Source organism: Stegodyphus dumicola, chromosome X1 (genome assembly GCF_044657685.1).
Source record: "Stegodyphus dumicola isolate Sdum_Otavi_A_Nest chromosome X1, ASM4465768v1".
Lineage (NCBI taxonomy): Eukaryota > Metazoa > Arthropoda > Arachnida > Araneae > Eresidae > Stegodyphus > Stegodyphus dumicola.
In genome coordinates, this window is record NC_140780.1 from 240,264,989 (window position 1) to 240,279,338 (window position 14,350).

At 35.0% G+C, this 14,350-nt stretch overlaps 1 protein-coding gene across 4 annotated transcripts in view; it reads right to left on the bottom strand.

Annotated features, from left to right (window-relative positions):
• The window catches only part of SWIP (strumpellin and WASH-interacting protein), a 228,808-nt gene that overhangs the window by 188,458 nt on the left and 26,000 nt on the right, over positions 1 to 14,350 (bottom strand). For 2 of the 4 annotated variants that reach the window (XM_085807262.1, XM_085807261.1), the window contains exon 3: positions 6,582 to 6,747. The exons of the other annotated variants lie outside the window; for them this stretch is intronic. In XM_085807262.1, coding sequence (XP_085663388.1) covers positions 6,582 to 6,747 — 166 coding nt within the window. The remainder of the gene's footprint in view (positions 1 to 6,581; positions 6,748 to 14,350) is intronic. 4 annotated transcript variants of the gene reach the window in all.

Below are 14,350 nucleotides of genomic sequence, written 5' to 3' on the forward strand. Positions count from 1 at the left end.
CGAAACGAGCTACTTACACAAAGAGAACAGTGTTGTCTGACATTGCTCGCATTTATGATCCATTAGGACTGCTTCGTCCAGGTATAACAAAGAAAAAATCTTCATCCAAAGACTTTGGTTACTGAAACGTGATTGGAACAATCCTCTACCCAAGAAGATAGTTAAGGAGTGGCAACTTTTTATTGATTCCATGCAATCCATCAGCAATTTGCAAGTGAGTAGATATGTTTTAAGACAGTTTTTCTGAGATACAAATTAATGGATTTTTCAGATCATCAGAACACACATATGAAGCAGTCATCTATTTACGCTGTAGAAGTGACAATAATTTATTTTTATATTTGCTTTGCAGCAAGTCCAGAGTAGCTCCACTAAAACCGTTGACAGTACCACGACTGGAACTCTGCGCAGCTGTACAGCTAGCACAGCTTGTTACAAAGGTGGTGCCTTTACTGAAATTGGACATCAGTAAAATATGTCTGTGGTGTGACTCAACCATAGCGTTAGCGTGGCTTCAGAATTCTTCACATGTACTAAAAACTTTTGTTGCTAACCGAGTGTTGAAGATCCAAGAACACAGACATGCCAGTGGAATTACGTGCGTTCAGAGGAGAACCCAGCAGACCTTATTTCCCGAGGACTGAATTTTCACAAGTTGAATGAGGCTGATCTCTGGTGAAAAGGTCCTCCATTCTTGAGGGAAGGTGTTATACCTAGCAAGAACATTGACTTTGAACAATTAGAGAAAACAGAGACATTTTTTAGTGAACTGAGAAAAAGAACTAACATTACTTGTTTATGCACTTCACTTTCAAAATTTATCAATAATGTCCTAGATATCAGTAACAATTACTTAAAATTATTACATATTATTAGTTATATTTTCAGTTTCATTTGGAACTCTAGGAAAAACAGAAAGGAGCACAGATAAGAACAGGAGGGGTAAGTTCAAAGGAGTTAAATGAGGCAGAATCCTTTTTAGTAAGAGAGGTTCAAAAATGTAGTTTTTATTTAGATTTCAACTCCCTCACAAAAGGTAAACCCATTAATAATAAAAGCAATTTACTTTCTTTGAACCATTTTTTGGATGCAAATAATGTAATGAGAGTAGGAGGCTGATTACAAGTGGTCAATGTAATGTTTTCACAAATACATCAAATAATTTTGCCTGCTAAATGCAAACTAACTAAGCTGATTGCTGAGCATTATCATCAGAAATATTCACACGTAGGTCCACAAGCATTATTGTGTTTTATGAGACAGAAATTTTGGCCATTACAAGGTAGGAATTTAACTAGAAATATTACCCGTGAATGCATAATTTGTAGTAAAAATAAACCAGTCACTATCGAACAAATTATGGAGTCATTACCTGCAGAGCGTGTAAATCCGAACTCACCCTTTAACCATGTCTGCACCGATTTTTGTAGCCCATTTTTTATTAGATACGAGGGACAGAGGAAAGGAACTCTGCATAAGGTATATTTAGCTCTTTTCATTTGCCTTATAACAAAGGCAGTGCATCTTGAACTAGTGAGTGACCTCACCACTGACGCATTTACTGCCACCTTAAAGAGATTTATTGCTAGGTGCGGAAAATGCTCAATCATTTTCTCAGACAACGCAAAAAACGTTTGTCAGCGTAAATGCCGAATTAAGAATTAACACTTTAATTAGAAATCCTGACAAAAAATTAGCAGATTATTTAGGTGAAGAAGGAATCGTTTGGAAGTTTATTCCTCCACAGACACCTAATTTTGGTGGACTATGGGAATCTGGAATTAAATCCGTGAAACATCACTTAAGGCGGATTGTAGGTAATGCAAGGCTGACTTTCGAGGAGTTATTAACTGTAGTAACTCAGATAGAGTCTGTTTTAAATTCTCGCCCTATTACTCCCTTATCTTCCGATGTAAATGATTTAGAGGCCTTAACACCAGGCCATTTTCTCATTGGAAGACCCTTGAATGCTATAGTAGAACCCGAATTAAACGATATACCTGAAAACAGGCTCTCGATGGAAACGAACTACCAGATTTGTCCAACTGATACGGAATCATTGGTTGTTACTTAAAACACACTACCACAGCGTTCAAAATGGAAGGTAGAACAAACAAATATTAAAATAGGTGTGCTAGTACTAGTTAAGTTTTTAATTAAAGTGATTATTTGATTAATTTCATGAGCTGATTTATTTTGTTAATTTTACTGCTCACGATTACACAAAGTTTGACTTATGCTGCAAAATTTGTAGAGACATTAAGTATTTTTATTGGAAGCAGGATACTTGAAAAATTAGCAATGCCTTCGCCGGGAATCGAACCGCCGACCTCTGGAATACGTGCACAACGTGCAGACCCCTACATCACGCTAAGAAGATGGGAGAAATACCTTATATACCTCCCCTTTTAAAGAACAACTGGGGCTTTTAGGGGATCCAATTGCCAAATCCTGGGTGTGGAGAATCATCATGCACCACCTTTTTAATTCAGGCGCCACTGTAGAGACATTAGGCAATTTTTTTTTTGACTGGTTGGTTGCTTGACTTTTAATGGCACGAAACCTTGAAGGTTATTATGCACCAGACGAACGGTGAATAAAATCCAAAATGTATAAACACACTGTATCAGATGAATTGTATTTTTTTAATTTTTGCGGGGGGAGCAGAAGAGAAATTAGCAACGCCTTCACCGGGAATCGAACCGCAGACCTCTGAAATACGCGCCCAGCATGCAGAGAACTATTCCACGAAGGCGGAAGGAATACCTTACAAATTTAATAAAATAATTCATCCACCTTCATTTAATTTTTATTTAATTTCGTTTAATCTTATCGCGAAGTCTCAAAATGTATACACAACGTTAAAGTTTGTTTTATTCTCTCCTTTTTAAATCTCCCATTCTCCTTCCCATGTAATTCATACGTATTAATTAATACCACATCGGTAAGCCCAAAAATTTAAACAATCTTTGTTTTGCAAATTTTAAGGAATTTTAATTGTCCTTTTCCTCAAATAATCATGAAATACGAAAGACAAATACCCAATGTCCAAAATACCCAAAGACATTACTAAGGATTACTTATTATACAGTACCTACAGTTAGGAACCATTTACCTCCACATCAAAAGATTACAGTCAGCAGAAAGAGAAATACACATAACAGTTAATAACAAAAGAACTAAAGGGAGCCACATGGCTTGAGAAAGTTTATGATGAAATAATTCTAAATATCATATGATTTTTTGCATTTTTAAGATTTTAAAACTTTTTTTGTGTTTGCATTCATATTTTGGGGGTATTTTTATTTTTACTTCCTTGTACAAAGCAAAAAGGAAGTATTGTAATCATGAAAAGTTTCAGGCAACATATTTCAATGAAAATATCCATTTTGACCGCTATCGAATGCAATTTAACGATGTTTTTGCATGACATCTGTACGTAAGGACAGAATAAAAGACTCTTTTCCTCAAAAAATTATAAAACTGCTTTAAAATTAATTCTGAAGAGAATTTTTCGTAACGTCTGTGGGTACTCACGTATGTACGTATCTTGTATAACTCAAAAACGAGTAACTTCAGAACTTTGAAATTTTGTACATAGGACTGCTACAACATGTAGATATGCCCATCGTATTTTGGTTGCAATCGGCCACACCAAATGTAGATAAATATATTTATATATATATCCACTCTGTTACCCAGTTCAGTGATCTCAGTGTCTTTACTCTTATATGTTTGTAAATTGTGCATTTTCTGCTATAAAAATGATTGAATTATGTTGTTCTTATCTTCCGGTTAAGGTTTTTATGCCTTTAGGAAATCTGCAAGCAATATTTGTACAATTATCAACAATTTAAAAGCTGTTTAAGTGCACTTAAGCCTAATTTTTAAATAACATGGCGGACATATTTGTTTACATTTGAAACAGCAGAATAGATTTGTTGCCAATCTAGAGAGACTAAGCTTCGCAACAACAAAGATAATGCCTTCATTTTTTATTGCAAATTAAACTATGCTTAATCCTTTCTGGAAATTTTTCGAGGAAATAAGTGTTTAAGATTTAGTTTGAAATTTTTAATATAGATATTTTGAGTTTTTATGTATTTTTTCCTTGACGCGAAGTGAGAACTGAATTAATTGAATGAAAAATACTGAATCATCTGTGAAAAACTGTTTCTTTTTTATTTTGTTTGCTTAACTTCTTTTATACATCATTCTAGATTTATCATAGTATTTGAATAGAACATGTGGCAATGATTAGATAATTCCTCAAATGATATAAATTTTGTGCATTCTGAGTTATAATATGAACGAAATATAATGTTGTTAAGTGAACCTAGCGCCAGAGTGTCACTATAGTAAACAAATATAGTGAATTTTAAAGAGTGCATTTATTCTATTGTGGTTTATGCGCTATTGACGAAGTAGATTTAATTCAATAAGTTTAAATGAAATGCAAGAAAAAATGCGTATAATTTAGTATTCCATACAAGGAAGTCATGTGGTGTACACATCAGATTTTTCTAATATAGTATGCCACTAAAGACAATATCAGGTTCATTTTTTAAACGTCCTACATAATGAAAGTGTGCACAGACTGAAAAATGTCACACATAATGAACTCTGTTTTGCATTAAGAACAGCATATGGATTCTGTGGCATACTAACTGAAAAACTAAATTTGTTTTACTTCGTGTTTGTGTGGCACATAAATTTTTTTAAAAAAAATATGTATAAACATGCATGAATGCAGAAAATAAAAGGAGAAGGGAAGAATTTCTTATTTTTTTACTCTACGGAGTATAGTAATCTTAAGTTTCCAAACAGTTATCATTCAGAAGACAACCTGTTAGTGGCTAAAATACTAAAGCCACTGGTTATCTGACAATCATGTAATCTCTAGATGAAACTTATAGATGACCAATTTGTTTCATCTGGAGGCTTGATTCCCACACGAAAGGACTGCCCACATATGGCCATCAAGCATATTACAGGGTGTACCACTCGAAAGAGGTCCCACAAACATTTGCTTAATTTACACTTAAATGCTTTGCATATGAATCAGTAAATAAAATAAACTGCACTCCGCAAGTATTGTACATCGCTATGGCTTGAGATTGAGCTCACTGTTTAGTGTTTCATGACAATGTATCACTATTCTGTCGAAAAGTGTGTGTTTAGTGTGAAACAGTATTGGATTACTGGTTCCATTACGACATGTCCGCGAATGTTTGTTGAACGGTTTGGTGACCAACATATACCATCTAAATGCTGCATGCAAAAGTTAGGTGAACAAGTTTGAGAGCAATGGAATGGTGCTGGATTTTCACAGCGATGGTCGGTCACCATTATTGGAAGAAAAAGTGACTGACACGAAACAACGATTGATGGCCTCTCCTGCAAAGTCTGTTCGACATTTATCTCGGAAATGTCACGGAGCACATGTCACAGTGCTGCAAGGAAAGCCGGTATATAACCATACAGGTTTACAGCTGTTCAGGAACTGCATGTCAATGACTCTACCTCTCTGGCTAAACTCTCAGTATACACATTTGTGGTGTAACGAAAATCCACATGCACTGGTCGAGCAACCACTGCATTCACAAAAGATTGCAGTGTTTTGTGCAATATCACAGCGTCACATCATCGGACCAATTTTTGTTTAGTCTACTGTGACAAATGCAAGAAAAAATGAAATGCAAGAAATCATCATTACATCAAACTGTTTCGAGAATTTGTAAACCAGTTGGACAATGAAGAACTTACCCTCGGCTGTTACTAACAAGGTGGTGTCGCATGTCTTGAATGTCCATGGCTAAGGTCGAATCCTTTTTGCCCAGCAGTGATTTTGAAAGGACTGCGGCCCCCAAGATCAACTGATTTAACACCAACTGACTTTTTCTTCTGGGGTCACCTAAACAGCAAGACATACAAGAACAAACCTCAAAACTTGGAAGATTTATGAGAACATCATTTTTGTGAAATCTAGGCGTGATACCTGAGGTTCTGGCAGCAACATTCGAGAATCTGCAGCATTGTGTTCAACTCTGTTTACAAGTTGAAGGCGGTCATTTCCAGCACCTTTTGTTATTCACCTTTATTTTCCCATGAATAAGGTACGACATGCTCATTTTATTTATTTCCTGATTCTTATGCAAAGCTATGCGTAAGTTACGTGTAAATCAATCAAATGTTTGTGGGGTCTCTTTCGAATGGGACATCTTGTATAAATATGAGCTGATTTCTCTTAGAAAGACCTCTACAGAATTATTATCCACGAAACTAAGACAGCTAAAAATAAATTTATTGATTGATTCCACAAATGTTTGTAACTTACGAGAATATAACTAGACTATCTCAGTCATCAATTCATTCATTCCCTTGCAATTTAAAAGTATCAATTGATGCTTCCAGTTACTTATGTCATATACTATGAGATTTTGTCAGCTTTAACATTTCTTAACTGCAATATTTTCTGAATTGAAGAAACAGACATCACTGGCAAAATAGCACTCAAGAATTATTCTCCCTATGAAAATATTTTGTATGCTAAAGCTTGGACAATATATACTGTAACTTACCTCCTTCACCATAGAAAAGAACAGCTGGAAAATATTTCTCTTTTGCTTCATAACAGAGATGATCCATTTCACAACATAATACAGCAAGAACAGAGATAACTTTGTTTAGCACTTTATTATCAGTACATATCAAATCCAGAACTGTAATTCTTTCACAAGGCAAGAGCTATAAGAAAATTAAGATGATAACAGAAGACTAATCTGATAATTAATAGCCTAAAATAATTTAGAACTACGATAAAAATGTAACTACTTATGCAATTCCTTTTCTTAAAAAATTTTAGAATTATATACCTGAAAAAAAATTTAACTTTTAAATTTGTTCACTGTAACAGTTAATTCGACTATCAATATACAGTTCACTGAGTTTTTCAGTCAAAATTTTATGCCAATGAAACTGCTGGTAACTCTTCTAATCACAACCTTTAAACTAAAAAGGTTTATTTAGAATCTGTACTGCTTTTCCAAATTTGACTGATTCTAAAAATGAATATAACTTTTATTGCTGCTATCTATAACCTTGACTACAGCTAGCAATGTCTATGAAGATTCCTCTAAATTAGTGGTTCCCAAAGTGGTTCCTACAGGCCCTCATTGGTCCTTATGACCTCTGAATGGGGTCTATAGAAAATTTAAATTAATTTGGGGCTGCATGGACGATGTCAGGAGGTCTGAGAATAGTCTAACAAAATAAATGCCATCCATTTCTATTATTGTGAAAGTTAAACAGCAATAAACTATATGGAAGCAATTTTTAGATCATGATTAAAATAAAACAAATTATGTCCCCCCCCCTTTTTTTCAGATAACCACATGAATGAACCGACAGAAAAATGCATACAACATAGTGTTGAATATTTAAAATATGACTTTATTCCATTATTAGGATATAGTACCTATATGCCTCCTGTGCAATAAAATTTGTCAAACTAATCAATGATTCTTGAGGAACATTTGACAGAAGTCCACAGAGACAAAAAAGATAAAGATTTAACTTTTTTTAAAACAGACAACGGAAAATATTTGAAAATACTGCTACTGTGACAGAATGTAGACAATGGACTCCATGCTTCTTATAGCATTTCTTTACTGACTACAAAGTTGGAAAGCCGCACCATTGGTGAAGAACTTATTCTACCAGCTATACAAACAATTAAAATTAAAAGAATAATATCTGCATTTATTGCAAAGCGTTTTCAATACAAACAAAACTTGTGGACATGAGAATGTTCTCAGTTTCCAAATCTTTCAAAACTTCCAAAACAAAGTGAAAATTTACTTGCTTATTGTCAACATTTAATTGGCCATTCGACCTCAGCCAAAGATTCTAAACCATTTTTCACTTCATTATTCCTGACTGGCTATAGACCTTTCTCAAGTAGACCCACATTCTCAGATGAATCCATACTAATGCAGGAAAATTTATTAAATTATTCACAAATAAGGAGCTGAAAATTTGAACAAGGATACTATAAATTCTAATTGCAAAAACAGATACCAATTTTATATCCTATATTATGGGCCAAAATAGAAAAGTTGTTGATTGCTTTCCTATAACTTACTATTTAATAGAACATTGATTGAGAACATTTACAAGCCTCATCATGAAAAACAGAAACCGATTGGAAATTAGTGCTCATACAGACTTACAAATGTCATTCACAAACATACAGTTGAACATAAATAACATCATATCATCACATCAGGTTCACCCATTTCATTGGTTGGGTGGTGGGGGGGAATATATGTTTTTGTATTTTAAAACAACATAATTTCAATAAATACTACTTTAAATGTCAGATGTTTTATTTAAACATTACTTTTGTGTCACCATTTACCATTCAAGACATTTAAATTTGTAATTTTCTATTATGCACTTATATAGAGTTATTTCACTTGGGTATCATGGTTAGCTGTCAGAGTTTGAGAGGGAGACTATTATTGGGATGGTGGAAGCCTGGTGGTCTGCCTGATCAGTAAGTAACCTACCAACTTAGCTATTCTGACTTTAATGTAACGAAGTGTTGGCACCAGTGGATAAGACAGAAGTCACATGTTCAGGAGGCACGGTCAGGATGCCTTCAAACAGCAAAACACCCGAGAGGAACACCACATCACAACACGCATATATGGCAGCAATTGCACCATTGACTGTCATCCAGATACAGATAGAACTTTAAGTACAGACCCCTGTATCTGTGCACAGCATAAAGAGGCACTTGGCTGAAGGACATTTGGTATTGCAATGCCCATTACATACATCATTGCCTCCTTTTGTAGTGCTGTGGCACTCATCAGAGTTAAACCACATGCAAATGTAACCAGGTTGTTTACAGCAACAAATTAAGATTCAATTGGGGCTGTGATGACAGCTGTGTACATATGTGAAGGTTCTGTGGTAAATGTCTTAATCTTGCCTTTGCTTTATTATGGTGTATTGTTCTCATAGCTGATGTATGGTATGGTGTCATCCATGGCACCATGACATGTTCATGATATTCTTCAGTTCTGTGTTGCCACTGGTCACAGGGCTTTCACAAGACATTTTTCAATGGGATTGACCAAACATAACAAGATGTCACACGAATGCCTCTTCCACATTACCATACTCCCCTGATCTGCCCATTTCCCAGATTTGTCATTGATCGAACACGCTTGAGATCCCTTGGGACAGCCAGGTTGGACAGGCTAGGAGTTTGGCGGAATTACAAGTGTACTTATAGTACGTATGAAATATAACAGAGAATACTGTATCAGACTTGTATGCCTCTACGTCCACCTGTATTACATTGTGTATTCACGACAGAGGTGGCACAATGCGGAACTATAACCTTTATCCATTTGTAATGGTCCTGTAGCTTCAATTCCATAATTATTTATTTATACCAAAATTTCACTCAAATATCTAAAAATCCATTTGATTATTAGAACTCTTTTTTTTTTTTTTTTTTGGAGCAAAAATTTTTATGGCTATGAATAGGTTCCCCCCCCCCAGCCATTTTTGATCCTGCTTCTTCACTTCAAAAGAAAACTTGTAAAACTGCTCAGCAAGTTCTTATTATTCCAGTAATAGACAGGTGAATTCTTAACTGCTTTCAAACAAAGCAAAGTATTCGACTGAAGATGCGCTATTTTCAGAAATTAAATGGTTGGCAAAGAGCTTGGAGATACCTTTCCAATGCCCGAGAATTCTTATTTATAGTTTTCTGGATGTTGAGCAGATATATTGAGTTACCGTGCATTGTGAAACTAAACAGTACATAGACCTGAAATATCTGCTCTTTGATACTTACATTAGTGACAACTTTACTTACTCAGAAATGACTGCAGAAGCTTGTTTATTGGTTTTCTTGGTGAGTTTTCTACAAAATCAGAAGAATATCTACTATTTTCAGCAATTTATTGAAAAGAAAGAGTCAACCGGATTACTACTGGACTGACAGTTGGTTTATGACAAATTCTAGTCTGAAGAGAAATGCCGTTTTTTAAAATTGAAAGATCAAGAAATTGAATACTATCATTGACTTCTGCATTGACTGCAAGCTGCAAATTGGGTACATTTCTTGAAATAAAAGATAAAGCTTTAAATTCATTTTCTGAATATTTCCATCCCATAAAAATATCACCCATATACCTATCCCCCCAAAAAATAGGTTTTCGGGGCACTAACAAAAAACAAAATTTTTCCACATGTTACATATAAATTTCGATACTCTTCTCTTATCAGGACCAGATTCAGAAATGTACGTATGTATACACATGTGTATGCATGTATGTGTGTATATGTATGTGCACACACACACAGAGATATGTATGTACATATATACATGCATACATAAGCACATACAGTGGATGGACAAAAATATGGAAACACCTTGTGAAATGCATGTTTGAAAAGAAAGATAGATTTTAATGAAATATGTAGGTGGCACTGGCGTTTTTGACTACTGACACCACCTATACAACTTCGTAAATGTGCTAAACAGTTCACTTGTTGTCGGAGTACTGTTATGTGAGGTTGTCATTGCATTATGTCAGAGTTAACAGACTTCGAACATGGGCAAATTGTTGGAGCACGCATGGTAGGTGCTTCCGTAAGCAAGGTAGCCGAGGTGTTTAGTGTTTCAAGAGATACTGTATCGAAGATTTATTCCGCATATTTGAAAAGCGGAAAAACATCATCTGCTAAATCACAGCGCGGACGAAAGTGTGTCCTGAGTGATCGTGACACATGATCATTAAGGGCAATTGTGACGAAAAATAAGAAGACCACAGCTGCAAAAGTTACTGCTGAAATGAATGTTGTGTTACCGAACCCTGTGAGTACCAAAACAATTAGAAGGGAGCTTCATAAACAGGGAATTGCTGGCCGTGCTGCAATTGAGAAGCCACTCATCAGTGATGCTAATGCCCGTAACAGGAAAAGGTGGTGTTTAAGTCATAAAGCCTGGACTATAGAGCAGTGGAAGCGAGTAATATGGTCTGACGAGTCTTCTTTCACATTGTTTCCCACTTCTGGCCGAGTTTACATCTGGAGAACGCCATCTCAAGCCTATAATACAGACTGCTTGTTGCCAAGAGTGAAACATGGCGGGGGTTCTGTTATGGTTTGGGCAGCCATATCGTGGTTCTCTGCTAGCCCCATGATAACTGTGTCAGGGCACATGACTGCCAAGACTTATGTGAACATTTTGGCCGATCAAGTTCATCCCATGGTACAAACTTTGTTCCCCGATAGTGATGTTGTCTTCCAAGACGACAAAGCCCCTGTTCACACAGCTCACCAGACTGGTTTTCTGGTTTTTTCGAAGATGAGTTGTCCCATCTCCCCTGGCCACCACAGTCACCAGATCTGAATATTATCGAACCTTTGTGGTCTACATTGAAATGGAAAGTGCGTTCTCGTTATCCACCGCCAACATCGTTATCTGAACTTGCCACCGTTTTGCAGGAAGAATGGTATAATATTCCCTTGGCAAACATACAGGAACTGTATTTATCCATTCCGAGAAGACTGCAAGCTGTTTTGGATGCCAACGGGTTTCCTACACCATATTAAGCAAAGAAACATGTTTTTTTAAAGGTGTTTCCATATTTTTGTCCAACCCCTGTATATCCATCCATATGTGCATGCATACATACATACATTTCTGAATTTGATCCTGGTAACAGAACAGTACCTAAATTTCATCCAAAAGAGGCAATGCTCATGCTCAAATAAAGAGACCTTGCTATTTGAAGACTTGTCCATTGGCTCTGCACAATGTAAACTTATGTATGCCATGAAATAATTCATAAATGTTTGTAATTAATTTGGATATAATTCTTTGCTTTTCAATCAAAGTTTTCATCAAAATCATTTAAGATACAAATAAAGAGACAAACCAAAACAAGGATTTGACATCAATGGTGAAGATAGCAATATCATGACCAACTGTTTTTGGAATTTGTGCATGGAATTTGCTTGTAGAATGCACACTTGATATACTATCTTTTGTGAAAGTGGAACAAAGTTTGGCAAGCTCATATTTGAATTTACTGAACTGAAAATCTACTTTTTACCAAAGGTCTGGCTAGACAGTTTTCTCAGTGAGTTTTGATCAACGTGAAGTTTAAATGTACATAATTAGGATCAGGCTTAATATTACCAATGTAGTATTTTATGTTGGGATATTCTGCAAAATGCATTATTTAGTTTGAAAGTGTTTCAGATATCTCCAAGAATGCATTTTGTATCCTGCAGATCTATGTATACTTTTCTGCTGAAATTTCTTTGCCAAGGATGACTACGTCACCTGTTTTATCTCATTTGCATATCCTGAGATTGTTGTTTGTCATAGATTTTCTTGTTCTTCCAAATGTTAAGTGTAGAAGACATAGCTTTCTAATTCTTCAACGCTGTACAAGCAATTTTGTTTCTGATAACAAATACATGAAAGTCAATGACGTTTTTGATAACCAATTCTGCACTCAATAATTTGCCTAGCATGAATTGAGCCCCATGTAGATATTCATTCCAGCTGACGATGTGGACAGATTGTTTGGAAAAGCTGCTGTATTTTTTCTGTGTTTAAATATAGTTTCATTGTATCAACCTAGTGTATTTTATCTCATTTTTAACCTAAATAAACCTTCCATGCCAGTTTTGATGGAAATCACCTGGGGGGGGGAAGTCCAAGAGTTTCCCACCCTTTTCCCTACAACCAACCAATCAATCACACTTTGAATTCGCCATATATTTTGAGTGCCTCCTCACTGCATAGACACTTTACACTTACAAACCTCCATGCCTTCTCTGGGATTTGATCTCATGCCCATCGTTTATCACTAACCACTATATTGTCAGGTACACTCAGAAATACTACTGCAGAGTCATCTTCAACCCTTGATATGGTGCAAAGTAAAGCCTCCAGATTAATCACTGAAGAAACTGGCTCTACGAGGTTTGTTCCTAGTGGGGAGTGCAGCATGTAAAAGTACATGAGCGGCAAACACCAGGGGCGGCCGGACTCTTGAGATACCATGGCTAAATATTTTCAATTCATTGTAAGTACTTGTCATATGTAAGTACTTTGTGAGTATGAAATAAAAATTTTATTTATCATTGAGCATTTTTTTTTACAAACTCACAACCTACATTTTATTGCTATCTGAGAGGCTGTATGGATTTCAGGCAAGGAATTTTATTCTTTTTTCCCCCCTTCAGTTTTAAATTTTTTTTAAATTCTAAATGCTTAAATTGGTAAATCTGTTATAATTCTAAATTAGCTGAAAGTTTGTTCAGCTTTATAGATTTATTTGCATGGAAACGTAAAACATCACAAGAACAGCAATACATTTTTTTAAAATATGCTTGTAATTTATTTGGCAAAGATGGACACGTTCATAAACCATTTTATTAACTTAACTTCTAATTAATCTATTTAGCCTTTTCATTTTTAATGTCTCTAATTTCTTTTGCAAAGTTTTTTTTAATGACATCCTTTTAAAAACTATACATTAATAATTATCTGTTTTTGTTTACAAATCAAAATGATTAGCAACAACAAGTTGCATAACATTCTAAACATGACGCACAAGATAAAATTTTAAATTACCAAATCTTAACCAAATTTCATATTAAAACGTCAATTTTTTTTAAATTTAGAACTATAATTAGATCTTAAGAATTTCTTATATCCTATATTTATAATGCTACTGTTTACAATTTCAGACATTTAAAGAAATCATTTCCTAGGTAAATTCAGTCATTAGCATCTAAAAAATATCTACAGTTAAGGCTCGTTTCCACTACTGCGTACGAACGCATTGTGTCAATTGAAGACATGCCTGTGGCATCCGTACAAGAGTTTCCACTGCCGCGTATCCGTAGAATATTTTCATTTTCCGCCGCTATGTGTCACTGTAATATTTTGGCGCCAAACGAGCAGTTCGCAAGTTACGAGGCTGAACATCTGAATTTTTCCTGTTTAAGAGAGTATTGTTTGTTTTGGATTTGATATGGATCCTGACGTAAAACGCAGAAAAGTTTTGTTTACTAAATTCCATGTTATTGGAAATTTTTATTTCTGCTTATGAACTGCGAAAGTAAAGTACGCTAGCAATTTTTAGATAAGTAAGGTTATAATGCATATTATGAACATCACTAATTCCATAGAAGCTGAAGTAAATTTTAAAAAATTTTTTGCGTTTCTAGAAGCCTTAAATATTAATGAAATAATATGTATATTATTAAAACTAAAATGTACTGTTAGTGAAAAAGTAAACAA